This window comes from Heterodontus francisci, chromosome 19 (genome assembly GCF_036365525.1).
Source record: "Heterodontus francisci isolate sHetFra1 chromosome 19, sHetFra1.hap1, whole genome shotgun sequence".
Taxonomy (NCBI): domain Eukaryota; kingdom Metazoa; phylum Chordata; class Chondrichthyes; order Heterodontiformes; family Heterodontidae; genus Heterodontus; species Heterodontus francisci.
Genome location: NC_090389.1, coordinates 72,227,054 through 72,247,413, shown reverse-complemented (window position 1 = coordinate 72,247,413; position 20,360 = coordinate 72,227,054). Strand labels below are relative to the sequence as shown.

The following is a 20,360-nucleotide window of genomic DNA, read 5'->3' as shown; positions in this document are numbered from 1 at the left end:
ATCAGCACCCCATCCACCACCTTAAACAATACTCCTTCCACCTCTGGTGCACAGTGGCAGCAGTGTGTACTATTTACAAAATGCACTGTAGCAACTCGCCAAGGCTCCTTCTACAGCACCTTCCAAATCCATGACCTCTATCACCTGATATAAGGAGCAAACGCATGGAAAAACCACCACCTGAAAGTTGTCCTCTAAGCCACACACCATGCTGACTTGGAACTATATCACTGTTCCTTCACTGTCACCGGGTCAGAAAACTGGAACCCCCTCTCTAACAACACTGTGAATGTACCTACACCGTATGGAGTACAGCGGTTCAAGGCAGCAGCGCACCACCACCTCCTCAAGGGCAATTAGGAATAGGCAATTAACGCTGGTCTTGCCAGTGACGCCCACATCACAAGAATGAATTTAAAAAATCAGAAGCTTCTCCACAAATTGTAGAGACAGTCAACAAAGTTACATCTCTATCTGGTAAAGAAAACACAATGGTATGGTATATTTCTCTGTATGGCTACTGCTTAAAGATAGTGTGTGTATCTGGATTTGGTTTAATACAAATAAACAAGAGAGTCGTTGCAAACTATATTCTGGTGTCAAAATTGAACTTATTACAATTTCCACAGTAACCATAAAGATTAGATCTTTTTTTCAAGAGTAATGCATTGTTGTGATTAAAACATTTCATTACAACTCAACCAATTTATCTCACTTTTGTCCTAAATATAATTAACTAATTTATGTATAATTTTATTATCCAATTTTATTTTCAAACACATGCCCTGAGTTTTTCAGCTATGAGGTTGATACTGTGGTAGGATATCTTCAGTGTGTAAATGCAGTGTAGTTACTGTAATTCGCTTCACATTGCTGCACACACTTGATGAAGTAACAGCGGTCACGGATGGCTCCGAGAAGGTCTGTCTGAACCAGACAAATGTCATACAGCTCTGAGGTTGGGACAGTCCTGGTTCCAGCACCATCCTCCACAAATACCTGTTTATTTTTTTAAAAAAAGCAAAATCGTTGATTTGAAAACTATGCTGTAGTTTTGTACAACTAAATATACAATAAATGACCAATATCAATGAGTGAGATACAGTAATTCATTCATAATTTTGAAAATCTCAAACATCAACACATGCCAGTAGTGTGGCATGTCACATATGTAGAGGAATACCTGGAATTAATTCATTGGTGAGCGATTTTCTTCACTATACAGAAACATTATCCCAGGTGGAGACTTCAGTGAGAGTTATGGTACACAACACACTGTCAAGCAAGCTATTTGTGATGCAACAATCCTGCTGGCAGTAACTGATAGTACAACATCAATTTAAAACCCTGCAGAGACGGTATTTAGTAAATTTCAGTCATTCATTCATTTTACTCCAAGCAAATGAGATTCTTGTATGGAGTTTTTGCTATTAATTTGCACCAGAATATCTTGGTGTCAATCTGTGAATGACAGGTATAACAATAAACTAATGTTAGGCAGCTACTCCATTCATTGGGAACAATTTCTACCAATCTCACCCAAGTCTTATGAGACAAGCATTAGCTGTAGTATTTATTATATAACTCTAGGGGGTCGAAGTTTCCCCAGTAAAGGGTATGGGTTACTTTCCATACAATTGATCTGAGTGAGTGGAAGAAATTTCAAGGCTCACACCAATTATGCCTTGTTAACATTACTGAAACTGGCGACCTTGTTTATCGCATCAATCAGCCATCAATGTCCAAAATCAGAAATTACTTTCCTGTTCACCTAGAGAATGTCTGGATTAAGAGATTGTAGGCTAAAATAGAGCAGCTTGTATGCCTGCAAGGGTACTTTGTGTACCTGTGGTTTCCCTGTTAAAAGGGGGAGGTCGACTCTGTTGCTGAATCCTATGTAGATTTCCTATGATGTGCCTCACAGTTTTGAAGAGTATTGTGATGCGTAGCTGCTAAAATGCTTTGTTTAACCTCTGATGAAAGATTATTAACCTGAAATGTTAACTCTGCTTCTCTCTCTACAGATGCTGCCAGATCTGCTGAGTATTTCCAGCATTTTCTGTTTTTATTTCAGATTTCCATCAACTACAGTATTTTGCTTTTGTTTAACCAGGCCTGTCCCTTTCAGGTCATTGTTCAAGAACTGTTTAAATAGGCAAATCCTGGAAGTTGCAGTTGGCACTATGTCCTGAGGTCAATTAGAGGGTAGTTGTAGTTGCTACTAAATTTGTGCCTTTAGGTCAAAAGACCTCAACATGAAATGACTGTATTTACTTATTTTGGTTTGCATATATAGTAAAGCATGACCTTTTTTAGACACAAGACAACTGGTACAACTAAAGATAGATAAAGATAAAATGCAACACTGTTACATTAAATAGTAGATTTGCATTAAACCTTATCTGCTGAAACCATCTGGTGAGCAGTGTTATCAAGCTTATTGCTCTGCATTACCACCAGCAACACTTACTGTAATTCTCTCGAGCTCATATCTTCCACATGCAGTTCAACCCAGCTATAATGGATTAATCCATCACGAGTAAAACATAAATAAAACCAATTCAAGTGGGGATGGATCCAATTAAAATAACTCAAACTAGCATTTTCCATAACTTTGCAGACCAATCATATGCACTACATCACTTTTGAGTAGGTCATACTATTTCCCACTCAGTTACTCATCTCTTTAACAGTCTCATTCCCATAAATGAATCCATTGTAGTATCTTTAAATTCACAATAAATATTAACAAATTAAAAGTAGCCTATATAATATTCTTAACAAAATTAGTTGGTATGTGGCAGCTACTCTCTCAACATGACACTTCAAGTAGATCAGGATTTAGAGGTGAAGAGTGCCACACATCACAAAGCATAGAACACAAGTTCAACTGACTGCTATCTTTTGCTTTGATTTTTAGAAACTTTTGATAAAGGTTTCCAGGATGCTTAAAATTAAGGCTTGTGGGAAATTATTGACTCGGACTATCAACTGCCTTATAAAATCGAAAGAAGCTGGAGTTGATTAATGGGGAAAAGAACTCTCGTAAGGAGGGGGAGCCAGAGACAATAATTAGTGGAGTTCTGCAGGGTCTTGTTTTAAGAGTTTGCAGGTTCATTGAGATTGGCTGCTGAAGACAATCTTGAAAGAGACTTTCTATATCAAAGGAGTAGGAAAGTAAACATCATTAGATAAATAAACATCGCAGGGCAGACTAATAGTTTTTAGTTCTGGCATTGAATAACATAGTCAAGTACATCAAACTACATCCATTACAATAAGATACTGTTTCATTTCTAAAGTTTGCTAGAAGGAACTGGTGGAACAACCAACTCCAAAACTGTCAGCCAGATGTACATATTCTAAATACTACTTGTGTTATATAGAACAATATTTTGTCTGTATCTTTGGTTCTACAAATCTAATTGTATATAAATTCAATCTGTAGTTTAGCCCGTACAAAAGAGGCTTTGATATTTTCAACATTCTGGCTTGATACAAGATGCAATGGTTTTCTACATAAATTCTAGCAATCAATTTACTGTGACTAGGCACTTGGGTTATGCTAACATAGCATAGCAGAAGGTTGAAGGTGACAGCTGAAGTGTGCAGAAAGAATCCTCATAAAAGTCACTCTGTTAGACACAAATGTTCATTATTATTGACCATTTACCAAAAGCATCACCATTGTGAAGCTGTCAATGAGCCAAAACAAGCATTGGAAGTAGAATGCTGAATGAAGGCATTTGAGTACAAGGTAAAACAAGCCACTGTTAACCTTGCACATCATGTGTTAAGATCACCTGCTGAATACTGTTTTCTAGTTTAGTGCATTATATTTTGAAAAGGGCACCAAAACCTTTCATAAAAGCCAACAAACAGCAACAAGGATGACTTTAGTATCCAGGGAACTAAGTGAACAGAAAAACTCAGGTGGTGAACTCATTGAATATGATGATGAGCAGGGATAAAATAGTTAAAGATGTCGGGAACCATGAGTAATGTTGATGCAAGAAGATTATTTAACTTGGATGATGTTGAACAGATACAAAATAAACAAGCCCTAGACTAGACTAAGGACTAGAAGACTTGCCCTCCCCCCCACTTCAACAGAACAGTGAATAAATTATACAGACTCCAGGAAAAAACTAATTAATGGTCTGTTCATTCATGCCTCAAAAAAGATAAATATCTGGACAGGAATAATATTGAAGATTATAGCTTTAAGCATAAACAGATGGTCAAATGGAGCTTTTATGATCAACCATGTGTTTAATATGCACAGAAACTATGGCTAGGCTTAATATTTTCCAAACAAAGCCAGAATTCAGAAAAGTAGAATTTCTTTATGTGGTCTCCTTATCTCGAGAGACAATGGATAAGCGCCTCCAGGCCCGTTACCTTAACCCAGGCTGACAAGTCAGTGTTTCAGGGACACTCCCTTCCCAAAGTGTGTATGTGTTACTGTACTTAACCAACTAAAACCGCATAGTTTACCAACGCAAAGCAGCAGTAAGCTTCCTGCTGCTTGTCCATCTTGGCACAGGCTTGCAGAGTATCTGGTGCCAAATTGGTTGTTGAATCATCATGGACGACAATATTTCCTATGCTGTTAGAACCACAGAACAGTCAGGCAGGATATTCTTGAGGACTACTGTCATTTTAATAGCAGTAATGAGTGGGGGGTGGGGTAGAGGGAAGGGGCTGAAAATTAGGCAGGGACTTGTTACACCTGCTGCCAGAAACACCTGCCCATATTCTAATCGTGACAATGACAATGAGATCAGAAATCACATTTTCCATCATTACTGCTGAGCAAAAATGGATGTTAGCAATGTCTGTATATAAAATATGTCCAATATTGCTAGGAGACACGGAACGGAGCCAAATTTCTAAATGGAGACAGGAGGATAAATATATGTCGGTAGATTTTGTCACTTCACTGAAGACTTATTTCTGCATGAAACCGCTTGTGACTTTAAGAAGTTGCAGATGGTGCACAACTGCAGCAGCAGCAATTTTAGTAGCGTCCCTCAGTGCTAAGCTCCCATGCACAGACAGAATTCCTGCAAGGTTCCTCAAATAATCCTGGGCTAATCCCAGGAAATTCACCAGTATCAGCAGCAGTTGAATTGGATGGGTGCAAAGCCTGCCTCATCAATTTAGTGCCAGAAACCCAGACAACTCTTATATGTGGAAAGCACCCAGCAAGGGTTGAACATGTAGGTGTAAGGAAAGACAGACTGTCTGAAGTTTCATTCCATTATTTTTGACCGTGAAGGAATTTTATGCAAGTTCGCTTCAGGAAATTTATTCGTTGGGATGCAGTTCATGATCCATCAGATTGCAGAATCTGGGGGGGGGGGGGGGAAAAGGACTTGATGGCCTAAATGCCTTCTTGAATTTCATGCTATGTTCATAGATCCTCAGTGGAAAAAGAAATAAATTTCTTCCTCTCTTGCATGTTGTTTTCTCCTCCTCCAACACAATAATGAGTCTTCATATGACAATTTGGTTGTTTTGGTTATGGAGCACCAGCGGCATGGCTATGAAAGTGAGGATTATGAATATCTATCTGTACTTTTTATGAGATGCTTTATCATACCAATGTTGTGAAATTACGACAAAAATGCATAAAGTACCTTAGCGGATTAGTTGTAAATATGCATAATTTGAAGATAAATATCTGAATAAGGATGGACGACATCTACATAGGGGCTAGAAACAGCTGTAATTTGCATATTGCAATCATGAAGTAATTAAATTTCAAGTAGAGAACAGGAAACACATTAAAAGGAGAATGAATTTTTGAATTAATTTGCACTGTAAAAACATTGGTTTCCTTTTAATTCTGGACGTGGGGAAGATGCATCTGAGTTTGTGAAGAAAACATAAACTAACAATGAAAAATACCCATTAAAAAAACTGTATGATTCATAAGCAATTGGCCCAGATAGAGGTACATACTAAAATATGTAACATTCAAAGCAAGAGAATCTTCTTCTTTGGCCTCCTTATCTCGAGAGATAATGGATAAGCGCCTGGAGGTGGTCAGTGGTTTGTGAAGCAGCGCCTGGAGTGGCTATAAAGGCCAATTCTAGAGTGACAGGCTCTTCCACAGGTGCTGCAGAGAAATTTGTTTGTTGGGGCTGTTGCACAGTTGGCTCTCCCCTTGCGCCTCTGTCTTTTTTCCTGCCAACTACTAAGTCTCTTCGACTCGCCACATTTTAGCCCCGTCTTTATGGCTGCCCGCCAGCTCTGGCGAACGCTGGCAACTGACTCCCACGACTTGTGATCAATGTCACAGGATTTCATGTCGCGTTTGCAGACGTCTTTAAAGCGGAGACATGGACGGCCGGTGGGTCTGATACCAGTGGCGAGCTCGCTGTACAATGTGTCTTTGGGGATCCTGCCATCTTCCATGCGGCTCACATGGCCAAGCCATCTCAAGCGCCGCTGACTCAGTAGTGTACACAAGCTGGGGATGTTGGCCGCCTCGAGGACTTCTGTGTTGGAGATACATCATAAATATTCTGCAGGTTACTAAAAACAAGGATCAGGTGAAGTGGGTGATCCTAAAGGAATGCATTACTGAAAGAAAAGAGGAGAGAAAACAGGGCATGAGAGTCAGAGGTGGAAGAAGAATGTGGAGCAGTGCCAAGAGACGACCGATACAAAGGTAGGGAAGTCTTGGGTCCAGCTGATACATGGACATAGAAAGCCTAAATTACATCAACCGGTTGGACAGGGCTAAGCAAGGAAATCAGAGTAGCAATTCGATGAGTGGAGCTCGCCAATCCAGCAGTCAATGCGGTGGAGGTAAACAATCCAGTGGTTGACACAAGGTCAGCAAGGAAAATTGGAGAAGTTCAGAGACAGTGACGAAGGTCGTCAGAATCCAGGGTCAGCCTGGAAGGCTGGAGGAAACTATTGAAGAAGATTGTGGCAAAGAGTTGTTGGAGGAGGACTTTCATTTTTTCTTAGGATGTGAACATTGCTGGCATTTATTGCCAATCCCTAGTTGCTCGAGAAGATGGTGGTGAGCTGCCTTTGAATGGCTGCAGTCCGTGTGGTTTTTTTCTGTCGCGGTTTAATAAAACTGAGTGGCTTGCTAGGCCATTTTAGAGGAAAATGAAGAGTCAACCACACTGCTGTGGGTCTAGAGTCACATGTAGGCTAGACCGGGTAAAAATGGCAGATCACCTCCCTGAAGGACAATAGTGAACTAGACAGGTTTTTATAATAATCCGGTAGTTTCATGATTATTATTAATGAGACTAGCATTTTATTTCAGATTTATTAATTAATTGAATTTAAATTCTCCAGTAGCCATGATGGGATCTAACCCAGGTCTCTGGAGTATTTGTCCAGGTCTCCAGATTACTAGTCCATTAGCACTAAGCTACCGCCACCCTAAAACAGTAGGGAGTTTATAGAGATGCTGCACAGAGCTAAATCAGTCCAAAATCTTGGGTAGCAGCAGCATTGGAGAATGCCTGACTAAAATCGCAACAGCATAAGCAAAGTAGTGTGCCAATAAATGCCAAGGGCTGCAGAGGGGAGATACAGACAGCTGAAATCATTTGGTCCACTGCCTCTACAATTTGGATCACATATGCTGGTGGGGGAAGGGTTGTCAGGCCAGACCAGTTCAAGTGCAGTGCTACCAAGAAACACTGGTTTTACTGTTGTTTTCCTTCAACAATGATCTCGCCTAGCTCCCAGAAGGCAGCCACTGATTCCAATAGGAAGTGCAGCTGGTGGAGAGATTATTGATCACAACAGGTGTGAGGTCACATATCTCCTCCAAATCCATTTTACACCGCATTAAAAATCACAGTTTTACAAAGTCCAGCATTCATAACACTACCTAGTTTCCAGTAAGAGAAAAGTGCTTTTGTTATTTAACGTTCCAAAAAGTAAATTTTACATATATTGCAAATCTATCATTTGTAGTTAGTATGGTTAATTTATTTGTTTACTGTTCAGCAAACTTGTCCAGTTGTTTAGAGCTTAAGCCACTGGCTGGTGCTTATTCTTTCACCTATCTTAAAGATATGAAAAGCATATGGTGGCATGTGATATATTCATTTAAGTATTAAGATAAAGTTCTCTGTTCAGCCTGTGTGATTGCAGCATTTACCTAGGTATTGGGCAAGTAAGGCACATTCTAGTACGATGGGAGAGAGGACTGTTTACAAAAACAGTCTGTGTTGCTGAACCTAAGGAAAAGGTCTAGTGTAAAAAGTCAAGCATAACATGGTTTAAGCCCATGGTGGAGCCAGCATTGCTGGAGGGAGGGGGGTGGTGTGTGGGCGGGGTGCGGTGACGAGTCACCTCATGACTTGAGATCAGCCAATTTTGTATGTTGGGACGTGTCCAAAATTGACCACAAGTCATTTATTCAAGTTTATCCCATCGTACAGCAGCAGGTTGGCAAAGCATAATTAAATCTACAGGGAAACCACACAGAGAAACAAGCTATGTGGTCACCATTTTGGGTCCAGAGTTGAATTTTGACAGTCAGCTGCAGAATCCAATCGTTAGTATATATTCTAAATCAATACCCTAGTAGTGTTGTACCTGTGGATGAACAATGCTATCAGCATCATTCAGACGAATATTGTCATCTATAAAGATATGCTGTATTCCAGTTTCAGAAGGATCAATCCAAAATGGTTTACCACCTCGGTTTGAGAAGCTATTCCGAGCCCACCTGAAAATGAGAAACATATAAGAGCATTAGACTTTTTTTCCAAAAATCAGTGAAGCAATTTTCTAATCCTTGGGCTGTACTCCTGCATATGCACAATAACAAAATGGAAACCCAATCATAGCTAGGAAGTTTGGTATGAAATTATTTGAAGGGATCACCACAATTTTCTATTAATAATAAATTGTAAACATGCTCGTTGTACACGTGTTTAGGATTTTGTTATGAATTACAAACTGTAGAAACCATTCTCGTTTTTCTAATCAGGAATTTAAAACTTGAATAAATAACTTGTGGTCAATTTTGGACACGTCCCAACATACAAAATTGGCTGATTTCAAGTCATGAGGTGACTCGTCACCACACCCCGCCCACACACTACCCCCCTCCCTCCAGCAATGCTGGCTCCACCATGGGCTTAAACCATGTTATGCTTGACTTTTTACACTAGACCTTTTCCTTAGGTTCAGCAACACAGACTGTTCTTGTAAACAGTCCTCTCTCCCATCATACTAGAATGTGCCTTACTTGCCCAATACCTAGGTAAATGCTACAATCACACAGGCTGAACAGAGAACTTTATCTTAATACTTAAATGAATATATCACATGCCACCATATGCTTTTCATATCTTTAAGATAGGTGAAAGAATAAGCACCAGCCAGTGGCTTAAGCTCTAAACAACTGGACAAGTTTGCTGAACAGTAAACAAATAAATTAACCATACTAATTACAAATGATAGATTTGCAATATATGTAAAATTTACTTTTTGGAACGTTAAATAACAAAAGCACTTTTCCCTTACTGGAAACTAGGTAGTGTTATGAATGCTGGACTTTGTAGTATGATTATGTTTTAAAAACTGTGATTTTTAATGCAGTGTAAAATGGATTTGGAGGAGATATGTGACCTCACACCAATTCTGCCCAGAGATAAGCCAGGAGTCTTGGTTCTCATGAGAACCAGGAACCCAAATCAAAAAACCCTTTTGAAAACAGGGTGCAAGGTTGTAACACCAAAAGGGCAGTGGGTTTCGCTCTCCCAGCCTCTCAGATTGTAAACAGCAAGCCAGGGACTCTAAAAATGCAAATTCAAGTTGGAATTGTTAACACCTGGAAACAAAGGAAGGCTCAGGTGGTTTTGCTATGATCAGACTTATGGACTCTGAGAATTGTGAAAGGCAAATGAGTATTGGCTTTTGCTCTGGATAAATTCTACAGGCTTTCCTAGATTGGCAGGCTGTCAGGAAGAAAGGAAGACCAGCAAGCAGTCAGCAGCAGCCTCGACAGACAGACAGAGAGAGAGAGAGCTAGAGAGCGAGAGAAAAGACCAATGGGGTCACCAGAGATTACCTTATTAAAAGACCAGTTGAATCTGCTCGGGAGAAGTGAGCGAAGAGGACATTGGTTTTGAGAAGGACACTGGGAGATTCAACCCATTGCAACTGGGAGGAGTTTGGGACCTTTAATTGCAAAGATACCTTTTTTTTTTGCTGAGAACACCAACGTATAAATGTGGTGTGGGGTTTTCTAGTGTGTTAATAAGTTAATGGGAAATACCTTACTCTGTAAATTAGTGTTTTAGCTACCTACTAAGTACTGTTTAGTTAATACTGATTTTTAGTTTAGTTGTTATCGTAAAAGTCTTAAAATGTCAAATCTTGACATGTCATCCTTTAATTGGTCTGGGGAGCTCATATCTCTTGTTTTAAAGTTAATGGTCTCTACTGAGGTAATAACAGTATAAAATGGGCTGCTGACCTGCTCACGCTCATTTCCTGCCCAGCAGGAAAAGTTAAAGTCAACCTCAATTTTTTGGTGGGTCCCCAGTGCTTGGTAAAGGGATGCATTACATAGCTCCTCCCACTGCTTGTGAACACAGAGATATGGGATCAACGCCACTGAATTTGAGAACAGATTGACACCAGATGCAATTTGTAACAGTTATAGAAACATAGAAAATAGGAGTGGGCCATTCGGCCCTTCGAGCCTGCACTGCCATTCAATGCGATCATGGCTGATCGTCCAAACTCAGTACCCTGTTCCCGCTTTCTCCCTGTATCCCTTGATTCCTTTAGCCCTAATAACTACATCTAACTCTTTCTTGAATATATTTAATGATATGGCCTCAACTGCTTTCTGTGGTAGTGAATTCCACAGGTTCACCACTCTCTGGGTGAAGAGATTCCTCCTCATTTCAGTCCTAAATGGCTTACCCCTTATCCTTAGATTGTGACCCCTGGTCCTGGACTCCCCCGCCATCGGGAACATCCTTCCTGCATCTAGTCTGTCCAGTCCTGTTAAAATTTTGTAGGTTTCTATGAGATCCCCTCTCATTCTTCTAAACTCTAGCAAATACAAGCCTAATCAACTCAATCTCTCTTCATACTGCAGTCCTGACATCCCAAGAATCAGTCTGGTAAACCTTCGCTGCACTCCCTCCACAGCAAGAACATCCTTCCTCAGATAAGACCAATACTGCACACAATACTCCAGGTGTGGTCTCACCAAGGCCTTGTATAATTGTAGTAAGACATCCTTGTTCCTGTACTCGAATCCTCTCACTATGAAAGCCAACATACCATTTGCCTTCCAAACTATCTGCTGCACCTGCATGCTTACTTTCAGCGACTGGTGCACAAGGACACCCAAGTCTCGCTGCACCTCCCCCTTTCCCAATCTATTGCCGTTCAGTTAATAATCAGCCTTTTTGTTTTTGCCACCAAAGTGGATAACCTCACATTTATCCACATTATACTGCATCTGCCATGTATTTGCCCACTCACTCACCCTGTCCAAATCACACTGGAGCTTCTCTGCATCCTCCTCACAGCTCACACTCCCACCCAGCTTTGTGTCATCTGCAAACTTGGATATATTACATTTAATTCCCTCATCTATATCATGAATATATATTGTGAATAGCTGGGGTCCTAGCACTTATCCCTGCAGTACCCCACTAGTCACTGCCTGCAACTTGGAAAAAGACCTGTTCATTCCTACTCTGTTTCCTGTCTGCCAACCAGTTCTCTATCCATTTCAGTGCCTTACCCCCAATCCCACGTGCTTTAATTTTGCACACTAACCTCTTATGTGGGACCTTATCGAAAGGCTTCTGAAAGTCCAAATACACCACATCCACTGGTTCTCCCTTATCTATTCTACTCGTAACATCCTCAAAAAATTTCAGTAGATTTGTCAAGCATGATTTCCCTTTCATAAATCCATTTTGACTTTGTCCGATCATGTCATTGTTTTCCAAGTGCTCTGCTATTACATCTTTTATAATGGACTCTAGCATTTTCCCCACTACTGATGTCAGGCTAACCAGTCTATAATTCCCAGTTTTCTCTCTGCCTCCTTTTTAAAATAGTGGGGTTGCATTAGCTACCCTCCAATCCACTGGAACTGTTCCAAAGTCTAAAGAATTTTGAAAAATCACCAGCAATGCATCTGCTATTTCAAGGGCCACTTCCTCAAGTACTCTGGGATGTAGATTATCAGGCCCTGGGGATTTATCAGCCTTCAACCCCATCAATTTCCCTAACACCATTTCCCCACTAATACTGATTTCATACAGTTCCTTCTCCTCACTAGACCCTATGTTCCCCAACATTTCTGGGACGTAATTTGTGTCCTCCTTTGTGAAGACAGAACTAAAGTATGTATTTAATTGGTCTGCCATTTCTTTGTTCCCCATTATAAATTTCCCTGTTTCTGGCTGAAAGGGACCTACATTTGTCTTCACTAATCTTTTTCTCTTCACATCCGTACAGAAGCTTTTAGTCATTTTTATGTTCTCTGCAAGCTTACTCTCATACTTTATTTTTCCCTTCTTAATCAATCCCTTTGTCCTCCTTTACTTAATTCTAAACTGCTCCCAATCCTCAGGTTTGCTGCTTGTCCTGGCCATTTTATATTTCTCCTGCTTGGATCTAACACTATTCCTAATTTCTTTTGTAAGCCACGGTTGAGCCACCCTTCCTGTTTTATTTTTGCGCCAGACAGATTGAAATTCATCCATGTGGTCTTTTGAAGAAATGCTATTCCAATCCTTATACTGAACCTATAGTGGACAATTAACTTCTAAATCTTACCAGTCAAAATGATCCTGAAAACCTACAATTCCCTCCAATGAAGAGAAGTAATGATACAGAGCTCTTGCACCTGATTGTGTAGAAATCCGTTCAGATCCCATGGTCAACACTACATCCTTTTTATTACAACGGATTTTACCTGGTGCTGTTCTCAATGGAAGCTAAAGGGAAAAAAATAAGGGCAATATTTGTCAATTAATGTTTTGCAAAAAACCTTTCACCTGAGACTGGAAGAATCCAGTGCTCTTGGCTGTTTCAAAAGTCTAACAGTAACGCTGCACACAAATTGTTAACAAACCAAAAAGAAACAAACCAAAACCAAAACAAAAACACAAAATGCTAGAAACACACAGCTGGCTAGTCGGCATCTGTGAAGGGAACAGACAAGTTAATATTTAGGGTGCCGATCCATATTCGGAAAAAGGATCCAAATCAAAAACATTAACTTGTCCTTTTTTGCCACAAATGCCGATTAATCCACTTTCAGATTTCTATTTTTGTTCCCGATTTCCAGGGTCTGCAGTATTTATTTTTTCACTTGGAACAAACCAAGTTATTTATAATTGTTATATTGTGTTCAGAAACACCCACACACATAGGTTTTAATCTTTCAACACAGTTATTAATTAAATACATTTTCCTCTCTCCTTCATTATTCACTGTAAGTTCCATTATGCAGAAAGCACAAGTAGATGACTCATGGCAGGCTTTTCCCGATGTTCCTACTGAGCCAACTACTAAGAGGAACACGCCAGCATTTTGGGTTGACTTGACTGAGTCACTATCTTCCTCTCCCTCCTGGTAGTAAAACATCTAGCTTCTCATCAGTTCTCCCCAGATGGCACTGCTAAGATTTGGAACTCTGTATGTAGGAACTCATAAAATAAAAGCAAAATACTGCGGATGCTGGAAATCTGAAATAAAAACAAGAAATGCTGGAAATACTCAGCAGGTCTGGCAGCATCTGTGGAAAGAGAAGCAGAGTTAACGTTTCGGGTCAGTGACCCTTCTTCGGAACTGACAAATATTAGAAATGTCAAAGGTTATAAGCAAGTGAGGCAGGGGTGGGGCAAGAGATAACAAAGGAGAAGGTGTAGATTGGACAAGGCCACGATTAGGCACACTACACCCTGCCGGACTGAACATTGAGTTCAATAATTTCAGAGCATGACGAGCCCCCCACTTTACTTTCATTTTTAGTTATTTTTTCTTTTCTACAATTTTTTTTTGTATGTTTATTTCATTTCATCTGAGTTAGTTCAGTTGGCTTACCCACTGTTTTTTTCATGTTTGTACTTGCTGCTGTTCAATCTTCAGTCCGTTATTGGCCTTGTCCAATCTACACCTTCTCCTTTGTTATCTCTTGCCCCACCCCTGCCTCACTTGCTTATAACCTTTGACATTTCTAATATTTGTCAGTTACGAAGAAGGGTCACTGACCCGAAACATTAACTCTGCTTCTCTTTCCACAGATGTTGCCAGACCTGCTGAGTATTTCCAGCATTTCTTGTTTTTATTGTAGGAACTCATGTTGTTTGGTCCAAGAAAATATCAGGAATGAATAAACACAATTGTTTATTGGTCCACTATTTTAGAAATTCCGATGCTCTGTAACTAATTTCCTCCATGTAGTGCCCAGCTCCATACATAGACGTTCACTACTAAATACACGATTTCTTTTGTACAGTTCTCATGTATAGCACTGGTGAACCTGAAAAGAGGCAACACAGTTACAATTCTGTTACTTGTGTGTTATGCTTTAAGTTTAATTTATTGTACATGTGGTATGTCAGGAAGAATATGGTATCCCCATTGATCTAATAAATGGACTTAGGTCAATTTTTGAGTTGGGATTAGCTGCTGTGTAAATATTTTATTGAACAATACTTTGATGTGTACTCACTATGATTGTGCATTTATCTGAATGTCAATGGAACACCGAATGTCACTTACGTGTTTCATTTGAAGATGTTGATACTGAGGATGTTGACCTGACAGGGTGACCTGGATGGTCTTCAAAGTTCTACACAAATCTGACCCAAAGGTTCGAAGTATTATAGCAAATTCTCTGTCTTGTGATGACAAACAATCAACCAGCTCAAAGAAAGATGGCAAGATCCAATGGTACTCCTTCCCATCTTCATCAGTCACTGACAGAAGCTCATCGTGGGGATCCGTCCACTCCATGTTCTGTAGGTGGTCAGTGAAAATCTTTTTAAAGAGGCAACCGTCAGTAGTCTCTGTGAAATCCAGCAGCTTCCCGAACTGCGAATCATAGCTCACAGCACCATCACAGGGTGGGTTCAAGGAAGGTACATTACTCAGCCATTCCCACTTTCCTGAAACAAAATTCACATTTCAATCAGTTTAACCTGTATCACATTTCCAGTGGTACTGATACAAGCTCCAATTTAACCAGGGAGCACTTTCATCACCTACACCAGGTAAAAGATGGTACGGTTCATAGGAAGTGACACAAAGGGAAAGATTGTTTCTTCTAAATTTAAGTTGCCACCTATTTATTCTTTCTATATTTAACATAACCTGAATAAAAAAGTAACAAAAGTATTCACCAGTAGTCCCTCCTTCTTCTTCTTTTCTGTCAGACAAAGCTGTCTACTTTCCTACCCATTGTCAAAAGCCCTTACTATTCCCAGTGCAGTATCAACATTTTTTCTTCTGATCTTCACCATCAACCTTCAATGTTAACACGCCTCGTTAACCATCTATATTACCCACTTTCTACCAGCAGTCACCTCTTCCAATGCAAGCTTCCATCTGCAGTCATCTAACTTACTGGACCTCTCCTCCTATACATCCTTGTTGCCTTCTGCCTCTCATTCCTATCTGATGTGCTTACATTTGTTTGCCGGGGGGGGGGGCGGGGGGAAAGAAGAGAGAGAGAGAGCTGCATATTCTGACTATGTGACAATAAGCACATATAACATTATAATGCTTTGATTACAGTCAATTACACTAGTTTCACTGTTTTTTAATGCCAGGATCTTCCACAGTTCTAAACCCTAAAAAGCAGTTGCTGAACACTAGATCTCTGGAATTTTGAATCCTCAAGGATTATATCCATTTGTACCTAAAGTTTCTTCTTTATCAAGAGTGTAACTAAAAACCAAAGTGATAACCAGCCAGAAAATAGATATATTTATATAACAAAATGCTATAGTAAAGAATTTGATATGATTTTTATTTCTTTTGTGAGGCAGGCCAATGAAAAACTCACTGATGAGATAAAAAAAAAAATCACACCAAGTTCTTAACTGTGGTAGCATTTTTTTCCCCAGACAATTCATTCATCCAGCTGCTTCTTACCTTAAATTCTTCATTTTCTGTTGTTGACATATTAGCATGCATATTCCATCCTACCAGAACAGAACTGATTTTAAGTAGGGGTACACATTGTCCTCCATCATTTGAAAACTACAGGCAGCAAAATTTCAAGCTACAAAACTGTTCCTCTCCCATCCTATGTCAGCTAAATGAAAATCCGCAAAATACTTTTTAACCATACAAACCAATTAGACTTAGGTATCCTTTTTTAATTGATGAGTAAACTCTACAGTTTGGAGAGAACTCAAGATTGATCAGAATTAAATAATTTTTGGACAAAAGATTTTAATTTTGCTCTCTCCACTGTATAAAGTCAAGTCTTCACACTTTACATGATAGGGGAGAGGGTGGCGTAGTGGTAATGCCACTGAACTAGGAATCTAGAGGCCCAGGCTAATGCCTGGGGAGACGGGTTCAAATTCCACCACAGCAGCTGTTGGGATTTAAATTCAGTGGATTAATAAAAATCTGAAATTGAAAGCTAGTTTCAGTAATGGTGCCATGAAACTATCATCGATTGTTGTAAAAACACATCTGGTTCACTAATGTCATTTAGGAAAGAAAATCTGCCGCCCTTACCTGGTCTGACCTACATGTGACTCCAGACCCACAGCAATGTGGTTGACTCTTAACAGCCCTCTGAAATGGCCCAGTAAGCCACTCAGTTTTCATGGGCAATTAGGGATGGACAACAAATGCTGGCTTTGCCAGCGACACCCACATCCCATGAAAGAATAAAAAAAAATTTTCACAGCTGGATCTGTAAAAGACTTTCAGCTGCAATTATGTGATCATTCCCTTTCTGTGTAATTTAACTGCTCCCTATTGGCCACATTTAAATCTTTTTCTGTTACTGTTAACATCAAATCATATACTCCATCATGAGAAAAAGACTTCTTAAAAAGTACTGCACATTTTTACCTTCTTTGTGCTCAACCATATCGTCCTAATCTACCGTTAAAAGTTTTTTGCAAGTTTACACCAGGCCTTAATGTCTTTAAATTGCAGAAACCCGTTCCAAGTTAGCCAGCCACACGCTTTTACTGTCTTGGGTGCCTTGTGCTTGATCAGTCTCTGATTAAAAGAATTTCGCCTTTAAAAATAAAATGGTAAATGGGCATACAGGAATGAAGGCCTTTTGGGCAATTAACTGGTGCCCGTAAAAACATAGCCCATCAAAGATTCATGGCCTTCAAATTTAATGTTATGAGTTGAGTATTAATAACAGCTTCAACTCAAAGGATTTCCCAGAACTGTTAGTAAAACGGATCTGAATCTACATCAGTTAACATTATCAACCTAGGCAGGCTGACTCACTTACATGATAAGAAGTAACAGCCTACTATTATCACAAGGCATCATCAGCACTCATTGCTTTCAAACAAAATTATTTTTAAAGCAACAGAAATGAGAGAAAAGTATCAGATGGCTGTTAAATTTGATTGCAATTCTTTTCAGGTGGTTGAGTTAAAAAAAAAAGTGATGTTCCCTCTTTAAACAAATTCTGTGATAGCCAAAAAGAAAATGATTCCAATAGCTTTCCTCATTTATTATAATAGAGATGAATAACACAACACAAAGAATTTATCACAGGAAAGAAACCAGTAAAGCAAAATAAGTGGACTACACTTATCCTCCTACTGATTAAGGTATGGGTATCTGACAAGAAAGGGTTACACACACAAGAAACTGTTAGGAAAAAATAGAAACACATAGCATTGCAGGCAACCTTTTGGCATGGGTAGAAAATGTGTTTGGATGTAGGAGGCAGAGAGTACTTTGATAGGCAGGATGGGACTAGATGTCTAGATAGACTAGATGTCTCCCAGATATCAGTACTAGGACCTTGGCTTTTCACTATATTTATAAATTTATATTTATATATATTTATAAATAACATTGACAAAGGAATAGTGTTGTATATCCAAATTTGCTAATGATATGAAGTTAGGTGGCAAAGTAAGAGCGTAAATTGGAGCTGAAAGTTGCAAAGGAACATTGATAAGGGATTGTGCAAAAATGTGGCAGATGGAGTTCAATGTGCAGAAATGCAACATTATCCACTATGGACCCAAGAAAGGTAGATCAGAATATTTACTAAAATGGAGAAAAGCTAGGAACTGTAGATGAGCAGAGATTTAGGGATTCATGTACAGAAATCACTGAAAACTAGGTAGATACAAATAAATAATTAAAACACCGTAGGAAAATCAGCCTTCATTTCAAGGGTGCTGGAATACAAAGGGGTAGAAGCTATGCTACAGTTGTATAAAGCTCTGATTAGAACACCTCTGGAGTATCGCACCCCAGAAAGGGTATATTGGCCTTGGAGGGAGTGCAGTGCAGATTCATCAGAATTATACCAGGACTGAAAGGGTTACATTATGAGGAAAAGTTGCATTGATTTGTATTACCAAGAGCTTCCCTCAAAAAGCTCGAGGCTAGGGCAATCAAAAATTTCAAAACTGAAATTGATACGTTTGTAATGCAAGGGATATGGAACCAAGGCAGGTAAATGGAATAAAGATACAGATCAGCATGATCGGATTGAATGGCGGAACAGCCTGGAGAAGCTGAATGGCCTACTCCTGTTGCTATACTTCGCTACTGAATCCTGGCTGCCTACATTTTTATTTACTGATGAACAATGTAATAAGCCACACCTGGATTGTCAGCTAGCTATATGTGGTTAGCGGGTAATTGGACAACATGCACGTGTGCACACGTGTATATTCTACTTACTTTCTCTTTAATTGGTTCACCACGTTGCCTGGGCATTGTGAGTAATGCATCTCCGATCAGTCACTTTGCAAATCTCCCACTGCCAGTTCAATTCCATTCATTTCATAGTTTTTTGTTATTCGTTTTATGGGATGTGGGCTTCGCTGGCTAGGACAGCATTTATTACCCATCCCTAATTGCCCTTGAATGGAGTGGCTTGCTAGGCCATTTCAGAGGGCATTTTTTAAAGAGTCAACCACATTGCTGTGGGTCTGGAGTCACATGTAGGCCAGACCAGGTTTCATTCCCTAAAGGACATTAGCGAAGCAGATGGGTTTTTAAAACTATTAACAATGGTTTCATGCTCACCATTTAACTAGCCTTTTAACTCCCAGATTAACTGAATTCAAATTTCACCATCTGCATAGATTCGAGCCCATGCCCCCGAGCCCATGTCCCCAGAGCAGTACCGTGGATCTCTCGGTTACTAGTCCAGTGATATTATCACTACGCCACTGCCTCCCCCCAATGCACTTATGATGCACTTTCAGTATTGTACAGTTAAATTTAATTTGCAATTTTCTGCACCATTCATAGTCCAGCCAAATCATTCTATAAATCTTTTGCTGCATACTCTGTTTCTGCTGCTTTTTCCCTATTTTAATGCAGTCAGAAATTCTGACAAGCTTATAGTTGGTTTTATATATCCATGTCATTAACGTAGATTACAAATCAACAGGGGTCAAAGCATTGGCCCCATCCAAGACTCCAATCAGCAGCACCTCAGCTGGTTCTGACATGACACCTCTTTCAAGAACTGTTTTAACAAGGTTGTTACATGCAGTGAGCAAAATAATTGTTTTTACAAAGGATTGTGAGGCTGTGGAATGAACTACAAGAGATTAAATCAACCATTTACTTATGAGCAATTTACTTGTACTTCTTTCAATTTAGTATAGTATATTCGCTGCTCACAATGTGGTCTCCTCTACCTGATCAGAGACACTAGCAGCAGAGGATGACAGAGAGCGAGGAGAGAAGGAGAGAAGAGGAGAGAGAAAAGGGAGAGAGAAGGGAAACAGCACAGACCTGATCAAAGTATTTCCAAAAGAGAGGGAATAGAATTTTTTTTATAAAAATCATGGACGGACAGCCGAGACTTGCTGCCTGCAATTCCTGTGCCATGTGGGATCAGGGAGGATGAGAATTTCCTGGATTGTACATTCCAGGAGGTGGTCACCCCACAAGCAGTGAGAGTTCAGGATTGTAGACGGGTAGCCATTTGTAAGATTAGAAAGAGGCCGGTTGTGCAGGAGTCTTCAGGGCCTGTGCAACGCTCAAACTGGTTCTCAGCAATGGAGGCTGCTGGGAGTGATGATACCTTGAAGGAGTGCAGTCCAGACCATGGCACCAAAGGGCAAGGGACTGCACAGGAGGGAACAGCAAAGGGTAGAAATGCAGTAGATATAGGAGATTCCATAGTT

General features: G+C 39.8%; 1 protein-coding gene across 1 annotated transcript in view; it reads right to left on the bottom strand.

The window, feature by feature from the left end:
* Window positions 1-493: 493 nt before the first annotated feature.
* si:dkey-32e6.3 (uncharacterized) overlaps window positions 494-20,360 on the bottom strand; it is a 40,508-nt gene continuing 20,641 nt past the window's right edge. The window contains exons 3-6 of the mRNA XM_068052335.1: window positions 14,764-15,149; window positions 12,811-12,971; window positions 8,584-8,716; window positions 494-999 (exon numbers count right to left, since the gene is read on the bottom strand). Coding sequence (XP_067908436.1) covers window positions 829-999; window positions 8,584-8,716; window positions 12,811-12,971; window positions 14,764-15,149 — 851 coding nt within the window. The 3' untranslated portion in view covers window positions 494-828. The remainder of the gene's footprint in view (window positions 1,000-8,583; window positions 8,717-12,810; window positions 12,972-14,763; window positions 15,150-20,360) is intronic.